The 19695-nt window shown below is 56.6% G+C and overlaps 1 protein-coding gene across 3 annotated transcripts in view; it reads left to right on the top strand.

Moving 5' to 3' along the window:
* BMP1 (bone morphogenetic protein 1) overlaps nt 1–19070 on the top strand; it is a 42136-nt gene extending 23066 nt beyond the window's left edge. For 2 of the 3 annotated variants that reach the window (XM_045992022.1, XM_045992031.1), the window contains 11 exons: nt 283–399; nt 648–793; nt 889–1084; nt 4947–5072; nt 5823–5983; nt 6363–6543; nt 10559–10684; nt 13532–13659; nt 14031–14244; nt 15870–16120; nt 18336–19070. In XM_045992022.1, coding sequence (XP_045847978.1) covers nt 283–399; nt 648–793; nt 889–1084; nt 4947–5072; nt 5823–5983; nt 6363–6543; nt 10559–10684; nt 13532–13659; nt 14031–14244; nt 15870–16120; nt 18336–18470 — 1781 coding nt within the window. In that variant the 3' untranslated portion in view covers nt 18471–19070. The other variant, XM_045992041.1, reaches the window with a different exon arrangement.
* The last annotated feature ends 625 nt before the right edge of the window (nt 19071–19695 follow it).

Below are 19695 nucleotides of genomic sequence, written 5' to 3'. Positions count from 1 at the left end.
AGCTGGTTATCGTGAGGAGCCCCTTTCCTCCCTGAACTTATATTCCATCCCACAGGTGCACAGAACCCTCTAGAAGTCTAGCATTCTCTAGCTCTTCAAGGCCATGCTAGGTCTTGGACCAGACTTAGGCCAGCTGCAGGGTCTTGGGAATTCGTGCCAAGTGCAGAGCAGAGCCAGAGCCCCTGAACCCCCTGCAGCAGCAGGACGGGCTTCCTGGAGCAGGGAGGTGAGAACGACCTGCTTCGGGCCTCACTGCCCTCTCTGTCCACACTGTCTGCACAGGCCGCTTCTGTGGGGGCAAACTACCCGAGCCTATTGTCTCCACCGACAGCCGCCTCTGGGTGGAGTTCCGCAGCAGCAGCAACTGGGTCGGGAAGGGCTTCTTTGCCGTTTATGAAGGTACTGAGGAAGAGTGACAGGAGGAGTCAGATATGGGGTCCCTGGGCATCCCAGAACCATTTGCTCCTGGCACCCCAGGGGCAAGGTTGAGGGCCCATGAGGGAGGAAGCAGAGATGCCGGTGGGATTGGCCAGGCCCCAGGGGCACTGAGAAGCGGGGAGGCCCGTGGCAAGGTCTGGAGGAGGGGGGGAGAGGGGCTCTTGAGTTGGGCAGAGCATGCTAACTGACCTTGCTCTGTGTCCCCGAAGCCATCTGTGGGGGAGATGTGAAAAAGGACAATGGCCACATCCAGTCGCCCAATTACCCCGACGACTACCGGCCCAGCAAAGTCTGCATCTGGCGGATCCAGGTGTCTGAAGGCTTCCACGTGGGCCTCACCTTCCAGTCCTTCGAGGTATCAGAGACCCCTCAGGCACACCTCTTCGTGGGCTTCCAGGTGTTGGGCCTGGCAACTGCCCCTCCCCCTGCTGACCGAACCCCAACCCTCAGATCGAGCGCCACGACAGCTGTGCCTACGACTACCTGGAGGTGCGTGATGGGCACAGCGAGAGCAGCCCCCTCATCGGACGCTACTGTGGCTACGAGAAGCCTGACGACATCAAGAGCACGTCCAGCCGCCTCTGGCTCAAGTTCGTCTCTGACGGATCCATTAACAAAGCCGGCTTTGCTGTCAACTTCTTCAAAGGTGCTCCCTCCCGTTCACGACGCAGCCCACCCCCTGCTGCGGATCCAGACCCTTCATTCCTTTTGCTAGTGTTTAAAATTGTCTGGTGTTGTGTGGTCGGAAGCCTTCGCGTGAGATCCGTCCTGTGTCCACAGGTCAAAACGTGCTCAACAGCTTGCTCATCTTGCTTGACTGACCCTTTATGCAGGTTGATCAGCAACTCCCATCTCCCCCTCCCCCAGCCCCTGGCAACATCATTCCACTCTATCTCTTCATACTTATTTCTTGGACTTGACTATCTTAGACAGCTCATGTAAGTAGAATCCTGCACTTGTCTGTCTGTCACTGGCTTCTTTTACTCAACAGAATGCCCTTAAGGGGCGTCTGAGTGGCTCAGTGGGGTAGGCATCTGTCTCTTGATTTTGGCTCAGGTCCTGGGATCAAGCCCCGAGTCGGGCTCCACGTTCAATGTGGAGTCTGCTTGAGATTCTCTCTCTCCCCCTCCCTCCGCCCTTTCCCCCACTCATGCTCTCTCTTTCTCTCTCTCTCAAATAATCTTAAAAAAAAGGATAATGTCCTTAAGACTCATCCATACTGCATATGGCAGAATTTCCTTCTTTCTTGAAGGCTGAATAGTATTCCACGGTGTGTCCAGAACACATCTTTTAAATTGAAGGATACTATGGTGAGTGCTGTGAAGTGTGTAAACCTCGTGATTCACAGACCTGTACCCTTTGGGCTAATAATTTTTAATAAAAAATTTTAAATTTTTTAAAAACTAAAAAAAAATTGAAGGATAATTGACATACCATATCCTATTAGTTTCAAGCATTCAAGCATGTGATTCAACATTTATGTACATTGCAAAATGGTCACCATAGTGAATCTAGTTACCATCTGTCCCCTTACAAAGTCGTTGCCATCTTATGGACTATACCCTACACTGTACGTTACATCCCCATCTTCATTTATTTTATAGCTGGAAAACTGTAGGTCTTAATCCCCTTCCCCTGTCTTGTTCATCTCTCCAGTCCCTCTCCTCTGGCCCCCATCGGTTTGTTCTCTGGGTCTATGAGTCTGTCTCTGTTCTGTTTTGTTTGTTCATTTGTTTTGTTTTTAGGTTGCACGTCTAAGTGGAAACATATGGCATTTGTCTTTCTCTGTCTAGCTTATTTCTCCTAGTATGAATTCACTTATTCCGTGGTGTCACAAATGGCAAGGTTTCATCCTTCCCATGAACTTCAGCCCTTGAACTTCCCATGGCTGAATGATACTCCCCTGAATGGATCTCCCCCATCTTCTTTATCCATTGATCTATCAGTGGACCCTTCGGGTGTTCCCATAGCTTTGCCGTTGTAAATCACGTCGCAGTGGGCAGGGGGATGCGTGTATCTCTTCAAATCGCTGTTTCATCTTCTTTGGATAAATACCCAAAAGTGGAATTGCTGGATCATATGGTATTTCTATTTTTAACTGCTTGAGGAACCTCCATACTGTTTTCCACAGTGGCTGCACCGATTTGCATTCCCACCCACAGCGCAGAAGGGTTCCCGTTTCTCCACTCCTCCACCAACACTTGTTATTCTTATCTTTCTGATACTACCCATTCTGACAGGCGGGAGGTGGTAGAGCTCAATGTGGTCTTGATTTGCATTTCCCTGGCGATGAGTGATGTTGAGCATCTTTTCATGTGTCTCTTGGCCATCTGGATGTCTTCTTTGGAGAAATGTCTGTCCAGATCTTCTGACCATTTTTCAATCAATAGTTTTGTTTTTTTTTAAATATTGAGTTTTATGAGTTCTTTATATATTTTGGATATGAACCACTTATTACATATGACATTGGTACTATCTTCTCCCGTTAAGCTGCCTTCTCATTTTATTGATGCTTACTTTCACTGTGCAAAAGCCTTCTAGTTTGACATCGTTGCATTTGTTTATTTTGCTTTCATTGTCCTTGCCTGAAGAGACAGAGCCCCCCAAAATATCTCTATGACCAGTGTCTGAGAGCTTACTGCCTGTGTTCTCTTCTAGGAGTTTTATGGTTTCAGGACTTATATTTAAGTCTTTAACCCATTTTTAGTTTTTCTGTGTATAGTCTAAGTGTCCAGTTGCATTCTTTGGCATGTAGGTGTCCAGTCTGTCTATTTATTGAAGAGACTCTCGGGGGGTGCCTGGGTGGCTCAGTGGGTAAAGCCTCTGCCTTAGGCTCAGGTCATGATCTCAGGGTCCTGGGATCGAGCCCCGCATCAGGCTCTCTGCTCCGCAAGGAGCCCGCCTCCCCCTCTCTCTGACTGTCTCTCTGCCTACTTGTGATCTCTCTCTCTCTCAAATAAATAAATAATAAATCTTAAAAAAAAAGAGAAAGAGAGAGAGACTCTCGGGGTGCCTAGGTGGCTAAGTCGGTTAGATGTCTGCCTTCAGCTTATGAGCCTGGGGTCCTGGGATCGAGTCTCGCGTCAGGTTCCCTGCTCAGTGGGGAGCCTGCTTCTCCCTCTCCCTCTGCCCGCCACTCTCCCTGCTTGTGCTCTCTCTCACTCAGTCTCTCAAATGAATAAATCAAATCTTTAAAAAAAAAAAAGAGAGAGAGAGAGACTGTCTTTTCCCCATTGTATATTCTTGCCTCCTTTGTCATAGGATAATTGACCATGTAATCATGGGTTGTTGTTTTTTTTTCCTGGACACTCTATTCTCTTCCATTGATCTAATCTTCTATTTTTGTGCCAGTACCATATTGTTTTGATTGATTGTTTTTTTTTTTTTTTTAGAGTTGATTGATTTGTTTTTGATTATAGCTTTGTAGCACAGTTTGGATTACGGGAGCATGCTGTCTCCAGCTTTGTTCTTTCTCGAGATTGCTTTGGCCGTTCAAAATCTCTTGTGGTTCTGAACAGATTTCAGGATCACATGTTATGCTCTGTGAAAACTGGCATATTGATGGGGATTGCATCAGATCTGTAGATTGCTTTGGGTGGTATGGATGTTGCAACAGTGTTCATTCTTCCCATCCTGTACCACGTTTTCTTTATCCTTATCTGTCGGTGGACGTTGAGGCTGTTTCTACATCTTGGCTCTTGTGATATTGCTGCGGTGACTTCACACGTTCTTTATTCAGCCATTGGACACACAGGCTCTAGGAGGGGTGCACAGACCCTGGTGCCCTGCCCTTGAACTTACGGCCTAACTAGGGAGAAAATGTGAATTCCACTGAAAAACTGCATATCTCATTGAGTAAACGACAAACTTATGTAGAAGTAGTTGACGCATGGTAGGTGCTCAGCTGTGAACTGAAATAATAACTCAAGAGTGGCCCTAAAGTCCAGAAGTTTGTGTGGAAGACATGCCAATGAGGCAGAGAGGCAGGAAGTGATGTAGAAGCTTGGGGAGGAAGCCGGACAGTGTGGAGATGTCTTTCCCAGTGTCACAGGGGGCTGGTAATCCATCTGAACCACATTTCCTCATCTGTAAAATGGGGATAGTAAGAGCCCCTCCATCACAGGTCACGTCAGGATTAAAGGAGAAAGGAGGAAATAGCACTTACCCAGGGAATGGCACACAAGAGGAACCAGTCCATGGTGGCGGCCACCAGCACAGCCACTGTGGAAGGCTCTGGGGGGTCCACCTGTCCCCTTTTAGGTCACTACCTGTTCCTTCGGGGCTCTCAGGAGTAGGATCACCTGGGAACTGGGTGGGTGCTGGGTGGGGCAGGGAGGCCCACAGCCTCAGAGCTCTGAGTGGTCCACAGCCTGCTGCCACCCCCTAGAGTGGGGCTGGAGGTGATCACAGGAAGCCTGAGGGAACCCAGACTTGACTCACAGAGGGCAGGAGGAGAGACCCAGGCCCCAGCCTGGCAGTCATTGCCCCCCTTTCCTTCCAACCGACAGAGGTGGACGAGTGCTCGCGCCCCAACCGTGGGGGCTGTGAGCAGCGGTGTCTCAACACATTGGGCAGCTATAAGTGTAGCTGTGACCCTGGGTACGAGCTAGCTCCGGACAAGCGCCGCTGTGAGGGTGAGTGTCCCCTCCCCCAGCCACGCGAAACTGCCCCTATGACCCCAGCCCTCTAGCCAAGATCTCTCCTGCTCTTGTACACTCCCCTCCCCTGCGAAGCTAGAACTCCCTAGCAAGTTCTTCACTACTGGTGGACAAGGAAGTCCCCCAGAACACACTTACTAAGTGGATGCACTCCGGGTTGTTCTTTTGTTTTTCTTTTTTCTCATTTTTATTCCCTTAAAATGCTGATCTTGACTGGCTGACTGATTTCGTCACCCTCCAGAAGGTCATGATCCCCAGTTTGGAAACCACTGTCCTCAGACACGCACCGATTTTTTTTTTTTTTTTTTTTTTTTTTTTTGGCCTCTCCCGATACCCCACCTAGGTGAAAGCTGGTGAAAGCACTCCCCACCTGCTGCCTCCAGCTCGACCTGGTCCTGCTGGGTGGGCTCACCAGGCTTCCGGTCCCCCGTGCCCACCACCCAGCCTTCCCTGAGCCCCTCACCCCCCTCCTCCCTCTCAGCAGATGTCCTGGCCATTCTGTTGCTGAGAATGTATAAGTGTTCACACACACAGCGTCTCAGTTCCTCATATTCTGAAGATACCCTCCTTACCCTGCCTGCTTCCCTCCCGCTCCTGACAGAAGAGAGACACAAGCCCCAGGGCTGCAGGGAATCCAAGATCCCCAGCTCCCTCACCTGTCTCTGGCCCCGACCTAGTGTGGGGGCTCCTGGCGGGTGATGGCACCTCTCTTGTCCGCCCCCCCAGCTGCCTGTGGTGGATTTCTCACCAAGCTCAATGGCTCCATCACCAGCCCGGGCTGGCCCAAGGAGTACCCCCCTAACAAAAACTGCATCTGGCAGCTGGTGGCCCCCACCCAGTACCGCATCTCCCTGCAGTTCGACTTCTTCGAGACAGAGGGCAATGACGTAAGTGCCCACTGGGCTGAGGAGATGCAGGAAGGTCTAAGGCGTGGGAGCCGGCTTCTGTCCCTATAAAAGAAATACCCAAAGAATGCAGAGGAGGAGGGACTGTTCCCAATTCTAGGAAGCGGGGGAGGCTGGAGGAGGAGGGCTTGAAGGCCAGGGGCACACACGTGGTGATGTGGAGCGAGGCAAGACTTGGGGCTTGCATGGAGAGCGGGAGAGGATCCAGTGGGGCTGACTTGGCACCCTCTTGGAGTTACTAGATTCTGTGCAGTGGGTGACTGAAGACAAAAGGACCCTCAGAACAGGGAGCCTTCCCAGGTAAGGGTGGTGAGGAGAGACTTCCTGGAGGAGGCAGGCCTGGAGCTGCACTGCCCTGCAGGTGTGCAAGTACGACTTTGTGGAAGTGCGCAGTGGGCTCACAGCTGACTCAAAGCTACATGGCAAGTTCTGCGGCTCCGAGAAGCCCGAGGTCATCACCTCCCAGTACAACAACATGCGCGTGGAGTTCAAGTCCGACAACACAGTTTCCAAAAAGGGCTTCAAGGCCCACTTCTTCTCAGGTAACCCGGACTCCCCAGCTCTGAGCCCGCCCCCCATCCCTGCCACTATACCCCTGCATTTTCTAGCCCTCCCAGTTGTCAGGTCAGCAGGCTTTGTCCCCTACTCCCCCCACTAGCCCTCCACCACCAGGCCAGCCCCTCCATTCCAGAACCCTATTACTCCCAAATCCTCTGGGATTTGGAGCCAGCCTGAGGATGGGCAAGACATAGGCATGAAATGAAAGGAGAAATAGGCATAGAAATGAAAGGAGAGAGCTTTCCAGGATCAGGAGCCATCATGCCGAGGCCCCAGAGATGGCAGGCCCTGGGAACAGGGAGTTCATCGTGGCCAGAGAACACGGGGTACATGTAGAGGAGAAAGGTCTTTGACTTGGACTGTGTGGGGCAGGTGATCTGGGGGCGACCGCATCTGTAATCAGAACCTACACATGCCAAAAGGGTTCATGCCGGGACCTTCAGAAAAGATGAGGAGCCTCCCTCTCTTCCAGGCCAAAGCCTTCCCACTCGTCTTCAGCCCTTGGGTGGGGGACTCAGATCCAACCGACATATGTTTACTAAGAGCTGTCCCACATAAGGCTTGGGATCAGGTCCCTTTGGTGGCTTCATCTTTGGGTGGCCAGTCTCTGAGCAAGGCCTCCAGGGGTCCCAAGGGACCCTTCCCCTACTTTACTCATCTCTCTGTGCTTCATCCTGGGATGAGGGTGGTGGTCTTTCAGAGGCAGTTGGACCTGGGACATAGACAGCATGGGGTGGGGACTCGGTGAAATTGAGTAGGGGACGTGGGAGGCAGAGGGAGTAGCTGGAGTGGCTGGTTTTCTGCGGGAGTGGCCCAGGGATCCTGATCCCCAGCAGGCCTGGTGGGCCGGGCATGGGTGGCAGGAAGGCAGGAAGCCCCTGGCCGAGTCCATGCCGCCTTCCTTCTCCCCTCCTTTGCCCAGGGTCCTGCATCCTCAAGCCCCCTACATTGTGGTCCTTCACCCCTGCCTGGCCCCCCTGGATGCCATGCCCTGCCCCTGTGCCCTGGTCCCTGCTTTGGCACTGCCAGCCATCCTGCTCTGCTTACCAGCCCCTGCCCCTGCCCCACTGCTTGCTCAGACCCCTCCCCATGCAACACGAATCCTTTTCTTCCCTGTGCCCACCTAGAAATCCTACAGGGTGCTCACCAGAGGGCTGAGGGGATGTAACACATACTCAGGGATGGGTTTGGTCCTGGGGAAACCATTACCTGCTTACTCTCGTCTCTTCCTGCCCTTCTGTCACTCCGGTCTTGGGGGGGGGGGGGACCAACACCGGCACATCTGTCAGGCCTAGAACCCAGGGCTGTCCACCCCCGGGTATTGCCCTACCCTGGCATGACACTGGGTCAGCCGCCCCTCAGCTCCGCACGGACAAGCGCGCACGCACACACACACACACCTGCACACTGCGCACACATGCGATGCCCTGCGGCACAAGAAACCTGCAGAAGACCTGCACTGGTGGGCATCAAGGTTGAGCCCTCAGGGCGTGGGGCGTCTGACTCTGGCTCCCCAGGAGGGGGGCTCTTTGGACTTTTGGGACACCCAGCGAGGAGACCCTAAGCCAAGAAGGAGAAGAAAGAGCCTGAAGACCTTCAGTCTGACCCCAGCCACCTTCCGGGGCATTTGGCACTGGAGGGTGAGTGCCCTCTCCTTGTCTGGGCCCGTGTCCACCCCCGCCCCCTGCTCCTGCCCCTCCTGCACCCTGCTCCCCTAGCTCCCAGGGAGGCTGCCACACCCAATCCCACCAGCGTCCACGCCCCGGCCGGGACACTGCGGCAGGCCTTCCTCGGGACTCACTTTTCTATCACTCATCTGTTCAGCCACCCATTTACCCACGCAGTCATTCACGGGCAAGTATTTCTTCTACCCCTCCTATGTGCCAGGCACCATACTAGGTAGGCATTTAAGGTACACGTATGAGGAAGGCGTGCAGATCAAAAGGTTTCTGAGAAATCTTTGCTCAGTTCGTGAGCCCTGAAGCTCCCAGCATAGTCACAGGCAAACCCCCAAGACAAGTCGTAGGGTGCCCCTCCCCACCACCTTCCTGCAGGAGGGGTGGGGTGTGCCCCGAAGGCAGCTTCCACAGGACCCTCAGCCGGGGTCCCTGGTGAGGTTCTGAGGCGGAGCTCTGGGAGGGACTTGGGGACCCCACCTCTTGACCTTGAGTTCCCAAAGGCCCCCAGGGGTCTGGCCTACATGAGAATGGAGTGCAGAAGCAGGGCTCCGGTCCTCAGCCCCTCTGCTGATGGAGACCAGGAACAGGGCTCCCTTTGTCAAGGACCCCAATTGAATGGCAGGGGGCATCTTTCTACCTCGCGGTTCCCCTCTGGAATTCTGGGTGTCCATCCAGTCTACACACCTTCCCCGAATGACTGCCTCTGTGCCGGGCACACAGTCCCCAGAGTGAGCTCAGACAGACTGGAGAACATGTGGGTGCCCGGAACCAGGTGTTTCTTGTGTGTCAGTGCACGTGGGTGTGCGTGCGGTGGAGCGCATGTGGGGGTTGACCTGAGCTTGAGCAGCTGCGTGTGCGAGAGAACTTGAGACCCCCCCAATCTGCCAAAGAGCCTGTGGTCTCTGCATGTGTGTGTCTTTGTACCCATGTGCTGGCCCCTGAGTGCCTGCGTCCACACCTGTGCTTCTGTGTTGGCGCCCGTGCACGCCTCCTCACACAAGTAGGGGAGTATGGAGTGAGGTGGACGGCTGGTGATGTGCGTGCACCGGGTAGCCGTGTCTGCCTGTGTATCCTGGGCCCTTGTGCGCGCGTCCCCGGGGGTCAGTGTCTCTGCTGCGGTGTAGGGACAACAGCACATTCCGGGGGGCATCCTGCATCTGGCAGCACGTGGGTGTGAGTGTGCACAAGGCAAGCTGCAGGGGCCAGAATGAGATGGCGGAGCTCTAGGCCAGGCCCCCCTTTCCGTGGGCGGCTCCCCTCTAGCGGAGATCTGTCTCTCTCCTCCCCCAGTCTGCGGCCCCAACCACTGGGGACCCAAACCACTTGATATTCCTGGATCTGTCCTTCACCGGCCCCCCCTCTCACCTCCTCCACAACGGCCCCAAACCCCTCCAGGCCTTCTTCCTGCCACAGGCTTTCTCCCCCTCTGTCCCCTGTCCCTGTGCCCCTTCCCACCTGCTGCTCCTCCTTGAGCTGGCTGCCCGGACATGGCTTTCCCGCATGAGTCTCCCACTGCCATCCCGCAAAGCCCTGTGACTCCACCTCTGAGGCGGGGCTGCTGTTCACTGCTCGCCCTCCCTGGTCCCCGCCCTACACCCCCACCCCTTGGTCCCTTTTCTCCTTCTCTCTCTCGTTTCAGAAAAGAGGCCGGCTCTGCAGCCCCCTCGGGGACGCCCCCACCAGCTCAAATTCCGAGTGCAGAAAAGAAACCGGACCCCCCAGTGAGGCCTGCCAGGCCTCCCGGACCCTTTGTTACTCAGGAACCTCACCTTGGACGGAATGGGATGGGGGCTTCAGTGCCCGCCCACCCCCCACCTCCGCTCGGCCATTCCGGCCTGCCCTCCTTCTGGCCGGACAGAACTGGTGCTCTCCTCTCCCTGTCCCCCCTCCCGTGGACAGGGGATCTTCCCCGCCCCCACCCCTCCTATTTTGATGGTGTCTGTGACATTTCCTGTTGTGAAGTAAAAGAGGGACCCCTGCGTCCTGCTCCTTTCTCTTGCAGTCTGCTTGTCCATGTGTCTGTTTTTTCACTTGTCCGTCTGTCCAGTAAGCAGGTAATGGTAGAGGGTGCCCATGTTGGTCAGCTCCAGCCCCCAGCCCTCCATCCACCCCACTTCTACTTTCTCTCCCCACAGCTGGGCCGCTCTGCTGGCTCTGCTGGAGGCACGGCCTGGGACCCCGCCACCACCACCGCCACCGCCACCATGGCCTGGGCACCCCGGGGGGAGGAAGCCCAGCCAGCCTCCCGCTGCCCCTGGGGCAACCACCCGGGCCTTGGCCCTGCACAGACCTGGGCCCCGCCTTGTTTGCTCCCCTGCAGACAAGGACGAGTGCTCCAAGGACAACGGTGGCTGCCAGCAAGACTGCGTCAACACGTTCGGCAGCTACGAGTGCCAGTGTCGCAGCGGCTTCGTCCTCCACGACAACAAGCACGACTGCAAGGAAGGTGAGCACTGCTGGGGCAGCCCCCCCGAAGCCCCCAGGGCAGGGCCCACCTGGAGCCGCAGGGACTGGAGGCCGGGGCCCAGGAGGCTGGGGGTGCCATCACCATCTGGCTCCAGTCGACTCAAGGCCATGAGTGTGACCTCTGCGGTCACCTTGTTCGGCCTCCCACCAGGTCCACAGACTCCCCACACACACTTTCCTCTCTCCTTACGCCCATCCCCGACCTCCATCCTGAGAGGGATCTGGTGGTTAGTTCTTAATATCCATGTCCCAGATGGCATGGCAGTTAAGAGCACGGACTGCCTGGCCCAGCCCTGCCGCTTGGCCAGCCACACACCCTCGAGAGCCTCCCTTTGCTCCCGTGGGACAGCTAGGTGGTCACAGAGCCACTTCCTCAGGGCACGGAGCTCACAGCAAGCACAACTACGTATGTCAACCATATGGGTCACGCCTCAGACCCCCAGGGGACACTCAGAACAGGGTCACTGCCTCCCAGACACTGAAGCCTTGCAGATATTTGAAAACAGCTCTCATATCATCACCAATATCATCCAGTACTTCTGTGGCCATGACACAGCATTGGCCTTCCAAGTCATTAATTCTGTTGTGTCCCCTGCCTACTGGGGACACTATCCCAGCAGCACAATGCAGACTCGGCTCTACCACTGAATGTCTGCGTGACTCTGGGTGAGTCCCTTCTCCTCTCTGAGCTTCAGGTTCCTTATTCATGAGATGATCAAACAGTGGGCCCTACCTTGGCGCATGCTACGTTTTATAGATCTAGCTTGAGCACCTAGCCCAGTGCCTGGCAAATGCCTCTTCTCACTGTCAACCAAGGTACAGACAAATAAACTTCTGGCTAAGATAAACAGAACTGAAGCACTCCACAGTGACCCAGTGGGTGTTCCAGAGCTTCCAACCCCATCTCTTCGGGCTCTCCAAATATGGAGGTCCTGACTCACAGGGCCTCCACATCTTTTAGCTGGAGGGGACCTTATTTCGAGGCTGTCCAAAGTGCACGCCCCCCCCCCTTTCTGTACTGTGTGAAAAAGAGTACATCAACACCAACACGGTAGCGGGGAGAGGGTTTACACTTCTGGGCGGATAGCTTGGACCTCATGCTGAGTCACTTCAGAAGCACTCAGTGGCCTTACTGACATGCTAGGCGAGTTACATGTCAGTAGTTCCTGAGTGCTGTGCAGAGTTTGGCAGGGGTCTCAAGGGGTGTCCCTCTGCCCCCAAGGAGGTTGTAGTCTAGCTGGGGGAGAAGTGGGCCTGCACACAGAAGTTGGCAGGCTAGTGTAGAAATGGGGGACGGCAATGAGTGTGGCGGTGGCGAACCGCAGAAGGCTGACGGGGGCTCCACCTGCCTCCATGAGGGCCTCTGCACAGCCTGCCTGCTCCTCCCAGAGCCTCGTGGCTGTGCATCCGTCCTGCAAGCTGCTGACCACAGGACCCGCCTGTCCCTTTCTCCCCAGCCCGCCATGCACCGGCTGCCCGTTTTCCCCAGGGGGACCTGTCAGATTGGATGATAATAAATAACGAGCATCAGCTCTTCCATTTGTTGGGGAGGCCACGCTCTCAGAGGCAGACGACAGATTGCAATGGATGGAGCAGCCATAAGTAGTGAGAAGGGGGTGACAGCAAGTTTTCTTGAAGGTCAACTGACAAGAAGAAGAGAGAGGACAGGCAGCAGCTGCAGGGGATCGTAGGGCCGTGGGAGAGCTGTTTCTGGGTGGGGCAAAGCTTTAGGAAGGTGCACGGCCTGGCAGAGCTGGCATAGGGAGTAGGGTGGGTAATCTGCAGTGTAGCATCCCCAGCGGCGGGTAGCAGTGAGCCCCAGTTCACAGAAGGAGAGACACCTTCTTCGAGAGGAGGGAAAGGGAGGTGAGTTTGGAGGTAAGGGCCGGGATGTTGAAGTGGTTCCTAACTGAGGCCCTGATTTTCTCCAGGAGACAGGAGGTGAGCTGGTCGTCCAGGTGGGAGGGGCTGGGAGTTGAGAGGGCTGAGGGTTTGGAGCCGCTGTTGAGAAGGTGGGAAGGTGAGAGGCAGAGCTGGTGAAGGATAGCTCCAAGAGTATCAAGCGGTTTGGCTCTCCAGTGGTTGGGGCCACAGTTGAGGTTCTCCAAAATGACATAGTAGGGCAGCTGGGATGATCGGCCCCACGGTCCAGCCAGATAGGGAAGTAAATTAAGTCAACCAAGGAGGAAATATTGGGAGAATCCAGAAGGATAGAGGCCATGGAGTGTTCTCTTAAAGCTGAAGAAGCAGTGAAGGGACAGTGAGGGCTGAGCACCCTAGAAGAACAGAGGGTAGTCACAGAGAGATAATATCTGTAGTACGAGGAGATGGTGGGTACTGGCAAGGCCCAGGGCAAGGTTATAAGCAAGCCCCCCTTGAGAGGAAGAAGATAAGCACCAGGAGAGCTGAGATCAGGGACAGAGAGGCCAGCCCTAGGATGGCCTCAGGAGTGGGTAGAAAACTGAGTCAGGTACCAATGTCTTCTGCGATTGTGGAGGTGTGGCAAGCCAGAGGATGACAGTGTCACGGAGGGCAGAGGGGGTGTGGCCGATGGCCTCCGAGACCCAGGGATCTGCACAGGGGCAGCTGTGAGGGTGGCTTCCATGGATGCTGCCAGGCAGGGCCCCGCATGGAAGCAAGCACCTTATTTCTCCAGCCGTGGGTACCAGAACAGAAAAGAAGTCATGCAAGCCTTCCGTCCAGGGGCAGGTGAGGGACAAGAGAAAGAAGCAAAGAGGGCAGGAGGGAAGGGGTGTGTTTCTCCCTTCGCAGGGGGCACTGGAGCCCTGGGGTCCTTGCTGATCCTCTTCCTCTCACTTCCCCATAGCTGGCTGTGACCACAAGGTGACATCCACCAGTGGCACCATCACCAGCCCCAACTGGCCTGACAAATACCCCAGCAAGAAGGAGTGCACCTGGGCTATCTCTAGCACCCCCGGCCACCGGGTCAAGTTGGTAAGGCAGCCACATCCCAGCCTGCACAGGCACCCCTGCTCCTGCATGCCATCCTGCCGCCGCCTGTTTCCTGTCGGCTCCAAAACCCTGGGTGACTCAGAGTGACGCAGACTGCAGGCTGTTGGCCTGGCTGAGCCCACAGACTGTCACCCCTGAGGATCCTAGTGAGACCCCCATCGGGTCTGGACATAGGCCCTGTCTTCCATTGTCCCCTGACCCGGGTCCTCCCTCCTTGCTTCCAGCCGTGCCACCAGCAGTGACCACGTCCCCAGTCTCCAGGAGCTAGGGTCCAGAGGCTTAGATATGGGGCGCCCTTGCTGCCGCCCCTCAGCGACATTCTGAATTTGCTTATCCTCCCTCACGCCCTCCAGACCTTCGTAGAAATGGACATCGAGTCCCAGCCCGAGTGTGCCTATGACCATCTGGAGGTGTACGATGGGCGGGATGCCAAGGCCCCCGTCCTGGGCCGTTTCTGCGGGAGCAAGAAGCCTGAGCCTGTCTTGGCCACGGGCAGCCGCATGTTCCTGCGCTTCTACTCGGACAACTCCGTCCAGAGAAAGGGCTTCCAGGCGTCACACTCCACAGGTGAGGCAGCCTCAGGCCAGGGCACCGGGCAGCCAGTACCCACATGTTGTCATGTTCAGCAAGCATCTGCTGGTGCTGGTCCCAAAGGCAGGCCCAGGCTCGGGAGGCTCAAGGTGGCGGGGGGGTATGGGGGGTGTGATAAAGAGCATGTGAAGGCACAGCTGGACCAAGCCTGCGGCCTGGGCGGGGAGAGGCTGTGTTCCAGGGGCCGGGCCGGGGAGCAGAGAGGGAGCATTAAAAGGAGAGTGGGGGAGGTCCCTATTAGGGGCCATGAAGTTGGAAAACAGAGGGCAGTGACGGCAGTGGGTGGGGAAGCCAGAGGTAGGGAGGGAAGCCCCAGAGTCCCCAGCGGTAGGACACCTGACCATGCAGCAGCCCACCCACGTTCCAACCCCCAGAAGTCACCCATTCATTCATCCTACAGATATTTATTAACACATAATATGTTTGAGGCAGTGCTGTAAGTGCCGGTCCCCAAAATGAAGCAAACATCTTGGCCCTGGAGGGGCTTCCTTCGTGATTCCTTGTCTGTTTATTCACCAACCCTTTACTGAGCTGTGGCCCCCGCTGCGAGCCTCGGAGGGGCACACGGCGGTGAATCAGGCAGGAACCCTTCCCCCACCCTCAGCCCAGGAACTCCCAGTCCAGAGGTGAGCCGGCCGTGCACAGATAACGAGAGCACGAGACAAAACATGATAAGCTTGAGCGGCAAGTGGGAGTTGGCGCGGTCATTCCAGTGGGGGGAGGAGCCCAGGCACAGCCGCAACCCCAGGATAACTGGGGGTATGTACCAGAGGTCCTCTTGTTTGGCCTGAGCAACAGGTGTGTGAGGAGAGGCGCAAGGTGGAAACGAGGCAGCAGCAGAGATAGGCTGGAGCCCAGGCTGGAGAGGCCTGGAATGTCAGAGCAAGGGTGTCAGGCGCAGGCTTCACAAGCTCCTTGTGGGTCTTGAGCCCCCTGTTGGGGCATCCCCAGGACCAGTGGGTGCACAGCTTCCCCTTGCAATTCAGTTCCTGCTCTGGGGCCCATCCCACCCCCTTCCCACCCCTCCAGGGAAGCATAAGCACTCGGCCTCCTAGAGGCCAGCGGGCTTTCTGGGGAGAATGGATACTGCTGTCCCTGCCAAGCATGCTCTCCTTTGCCCCTCCCAGCAGAGGGCCACAGACTGGAGGCCCGGAACTCTCTCTGGCCCTCAGACATGCTCTGTTTGGCCCACACTGTTTTTTTTTAACAATGTGAGCCAACATTTAAAAAATCAAGTTTTCACCAAATATCCAGATGTAGCTCTTCTCTCTGAAGAATGGAAGCTCTGGCAACTAGGGCCCCACATTCTTCCACAGCGGCCGTCAGACGGAGCAAATTAGCAACGTCCTCTTCTGACAAGCATGCCCTCCCCAAGCAGCCTGGTGTGTCCCCTGGCCTCTGTGGGCGTCGATCCAGAGGTGGAGCCCCAGAGCACTTGTCCTGGGCCGAGTCTGGGCCAGGTCCACACCCGCCCACCACCAGCCACGTGGCCCTCCCTGCGGGGCCGCCATCCAGCCGTGCGGGTTCAGCGCGGTAAGGTGCAGCACCAGGCCTTCGGCTGGGCTCGGGCACTGGTGGCTGATCTTGCTGTCCTCCCACAGAGTGTGGAGGCCAGGTGCGGGCAGAGGTGAAGACAAAGGATCTTTACTCCCACGCCCAGTTTGGCGACAACAACTACCCTGGGGGGGTGGACTGCGAGTGGGTCATCGTGGCGGAGGAAGGCTATGGCGTGGAGCTGGTGTTCCAGACCTTCGAGGTGGAGGAGGAGACAGACTGTGGCTATGACTACATGGAGCTCTTCGATGGCTATGACAGCACAGCCCCCAGACTGGGGCGCTACTGCGGCTCAGGGGTGAGACCCCCACCCCCCTCTGCCCCCGTGCCCCACCCCCACCCCCCAGCGCCCAGCGGCCTCAGCAGTTGTGGGATACCGGAATGGGTGGTAGCACAGGCCCGGCCCTCTGCAGGAGCCTGGAGACCGGGCCTGATGGGTGGCTGCTCACGGAGGCCTGCCCTACCCTGGGCCATCCCCGCCCAGGAAATTTGGTCCTTTTTTGGCCAACACTGTGGTTTCTGCAGCCTCTGGGATGGGCCCTGCCCTGACCCAAGTCAGCTCAGGACTGTTTCGTTGGACCTACGGGGTAGCTTGCATCTGGAGAGAAGGCTGGAATTCCCTCTGCCTAACCCCCCCATCCCTTGTTTCAGTCCCAAGGCAGCTTACCAGGGCCTGGGGTCAGGGGCAGAGGTTTGGGGCAAGAGCCAGGAACCTGGGGCCTGAGCCGAGCCGTGCTCACCAGTCATTCTGGCTGGCCGGTAAAAACACCCTCATCTCTTCTACTGCCAGTTTCTCCTCTTGGTGGGAGGCCAGCTGGTCCCGGAGCCGTCGGTGCTACTGTCCAAGCAGATGCTGAGCATTGCTTCCTGGGCCATAAAAATGGCACTTGCAGAGGCAGTGGGCAAAAGCTTGCTCAATGGGATTTTAACCGAGGCCACGGGAAAACCACAAAGGTGGATTTATTTTCCCCTCAGTCAGAGCTTGTGGCTTCTTTCGGTTTATTTTTTTGTTTTTGTTTTTCTGAATCCTTTCCCCCTTCAGAGAACATCATCTTCCCTCTCCATTACACACGGGTGCACACATGGGCACACACACACCCCATTACAGGCACATACGTGCACCACATACACACACACACCCCATTTCACATGGGTCCACAAACACACACCATTACACATGGGCACATGCACGTAGCACACACACCCCATTACACATGGGTGCACACACCACACACATTACACACAGGTACACACACACACCATTACACACGGGTACATGCACGCACCACACACACACCATTATACATGGGCACATCCACACACCATTACACACAGGCACATGCGCGTGCACACACACACACGCCCTCCCTCCTGTCACCTCACTGGTCCCTCCCCTCTTTCCTGGTCATGCTCCAGGGCAGCCTGGGCACCAGAGGAAGGGTTAAACATCCCAGAGCTGCAGCACCCGCTGGGCCCAGCATCAGCCAGCTGAATGTGCCGTTAGGACAGAGCTTCAGCCTCTGTAGGACTGGGACAGGGTGAAGAGGTGGGGAGGTGGGGCAGGAGCAGGGCACACAAACCGCCCCCCCCACCTGCCTGGCTCACTGGTCTGGAGTCCCCTGGCTGCCAGCATCCCCTCCCACTTTGACCTTTGTAACTCCCTCGATCTGGCACATTCCACTGAGCCACACATCAAATCCGGCGTCCCCAGGTGGCTTTTCCAGAGACTTCCACCAGGCTGGAGCCAACGGGAGGGAACCTGGGGAAGGAACCCAAGCCCGTCAGGGCTTCCTGGCAAGGTTGTTGGAAATGTCCCCAAGGTTCTCGGAAATGATGCTTTCTATGCCCTGAGAGCCAGGGCATCTGTGTTGATGCTCTGCCGGTAGCTCTCGCTCCGCTCCGAGGGCCCGCAACGGAGGGGAGGAGGGGCTTGCAGGAGCCTAGGAAGCTGACCGTGGCCAGAACTAGGAGAGAACAGGAGGGGAATGGCCACATCCATGCCTGGGGACACAGCTGTCCCATATTCTCCAGGAGACAGCTGAGACAGTGAGAAGACAGCCTCTCAGAGGACCCACTCCCTTTACAAAACCCTTTCACAACCCTCCTCTCATTTGCGCCCCACCCTGAACCACCCCTCTTGATCCCTGCCCCCACCCCCAGCCCTTCTAGGCTTGGAGAGCAGGGAGCTTTTCTCCCATTCGCCCTTGAGGGAAGCGAGGCCCAGAGAGGGGCAGCGCCTTGCCTAAGACTTCACAACTAGCTAGTTCTTAGCAGTGCTGGGTTTAGGATAAGCGTGAGTCTGAACTGAAAGACAAGTTCCCCTGTCCCCTGCTTTCTTCCCTCCTCCAGGCAGCCCCTTAAACTCCCGGTGGCAATAGTCTTCCTCCTGCTTGTCAGTGGGGCTGGGGGAATCTGGTGAATGTCTGGGAGCGCCCACCTTCCTTAGAGCAGGGGATCCCAGGGAGGAAAAAAACAGCAGCTGCAGCCTCATGTCCATCCCTTTCCTCTGTCAGCCTCCGGAGGAGGTGTACTCAGCGGGAGACTCTGTCCTGGTGAAATTCCACTCAGATGACACCATCACCAAAAAAGGCTTTCACCTGCGGTACACCAGCACCAAGTTCCAGGACACACTGCACAGCAGGAAATGACCACTGCCCTCCTGTGGGGGTGGGGACGGGAGGCCTGCTGCCCTCAGTCACCTGGACTGCACAGTGGGAGGTGGGCAGGAGGTGGGCACCCCATCCCTGTCCCCCAGGAGTCCCCCAGGCGCCAAGACCTGCAGACTGAAGGTCCAGGTGAGGCTGTCCTCAGGAGGTGGGGGAACTGGACTCTTTCACGATCCCTTCCTCCCTGCCCCCACCAGAGCAAGGGGGCCAGAGCCAGGGAGCCAGAGCTTTCACTGAGACACTTGAAGTGGCCATTCCTCTCTGGGGGCCTGGCCTGGCGGGGAGAGCGTCTGTCAGCCCAGCCGCCCATCTTCCCTGCCCTCTCTGCGTGCTCGCTGCATTGCCTAGAGCTGGTGGTATATCTCCATTTGTAATGTACGTTTCCCACCCCTCCTCCAAACTCCCTTTGGTTTTTTGAAGCCCCCACTTCCCCACTTCCTGGGGGTGAGTGTCCACAGGAGTCCCACAGGAGCCACAGTGGGGAGACGCGGGGAGGGGGTGGGGAAACCAGACAGGGCTTCTCTCGGGCCCAGCGGCTGGTCAGCCACACCAGGGCACACAGACAATAAACTGAAAGTGTTACAGTCAGGATCTTGTGCCAGATGCCGTCTGGGACATGGTGGGGCGGGGGAGGGGGGCAGGGGAGGGGGGCTGTCTCATTCCAGATGTGCAGGCTTGCTGCGTCTGGGACCAGCCGATGGCCAGGACACCTGGCCTCGCTGGCTGCCCGTCATCCCTGAGGGTGTGATTTCACACTCGGGCACACACAAACACAGCCGCCTTGCACACTTCAGCCTGTAGGCGTACAGCACACACACAGTGCTCATAGCCCTCCCACACAGCGTGAGGAGTGGAACATTCTGTAAAGAGGCTGTGTGGGGGCAGGGAGGGGGAGGTATGTAAAAGGAGACGGGCATGCCTCTGTCCAGCTGGTGTCCATCCGGGTTTTCTGTCTCTGTCTGGGGAAAGGGGTGGGTGGGCTGGAGGGTGTCCGACGGAGCCCACCAGAAGTCAGAACACTGGCATCAGCCGGAACAGGTCCACGAACAGCCATTAAACTCTGCCTTCCTGAAGGCCAAACGCTGAGTGCTGGCCCCCTGCGGGTCCTTCTCTTCTCATGGAGACAAGAGCCAGACACTCAGCAGCCACTGAGCAAACATTTCAGCTCTGGCCCCCTCTCCCAAGGCTGTGTCTCATCTGGCCTCCG

Source organism: Meles meles, chromosome 2, assembly GCF_922984935.1.
Source record: "Meles meles chromosome 2, mMelMel3.1 paternal haplotype, whole genome shotgun sequence".
Lineage (NCBI taxonomy): Eukaryota > Metazoa > Chordata > Mammalia > Carnivora > Mustelidae > Meles > Meles meles.
The sequence above is the reverse complement of the archived record's forward strand: the minus strand, read 5'-3'. Positions and strand labels throughout refer to the sequence as shown.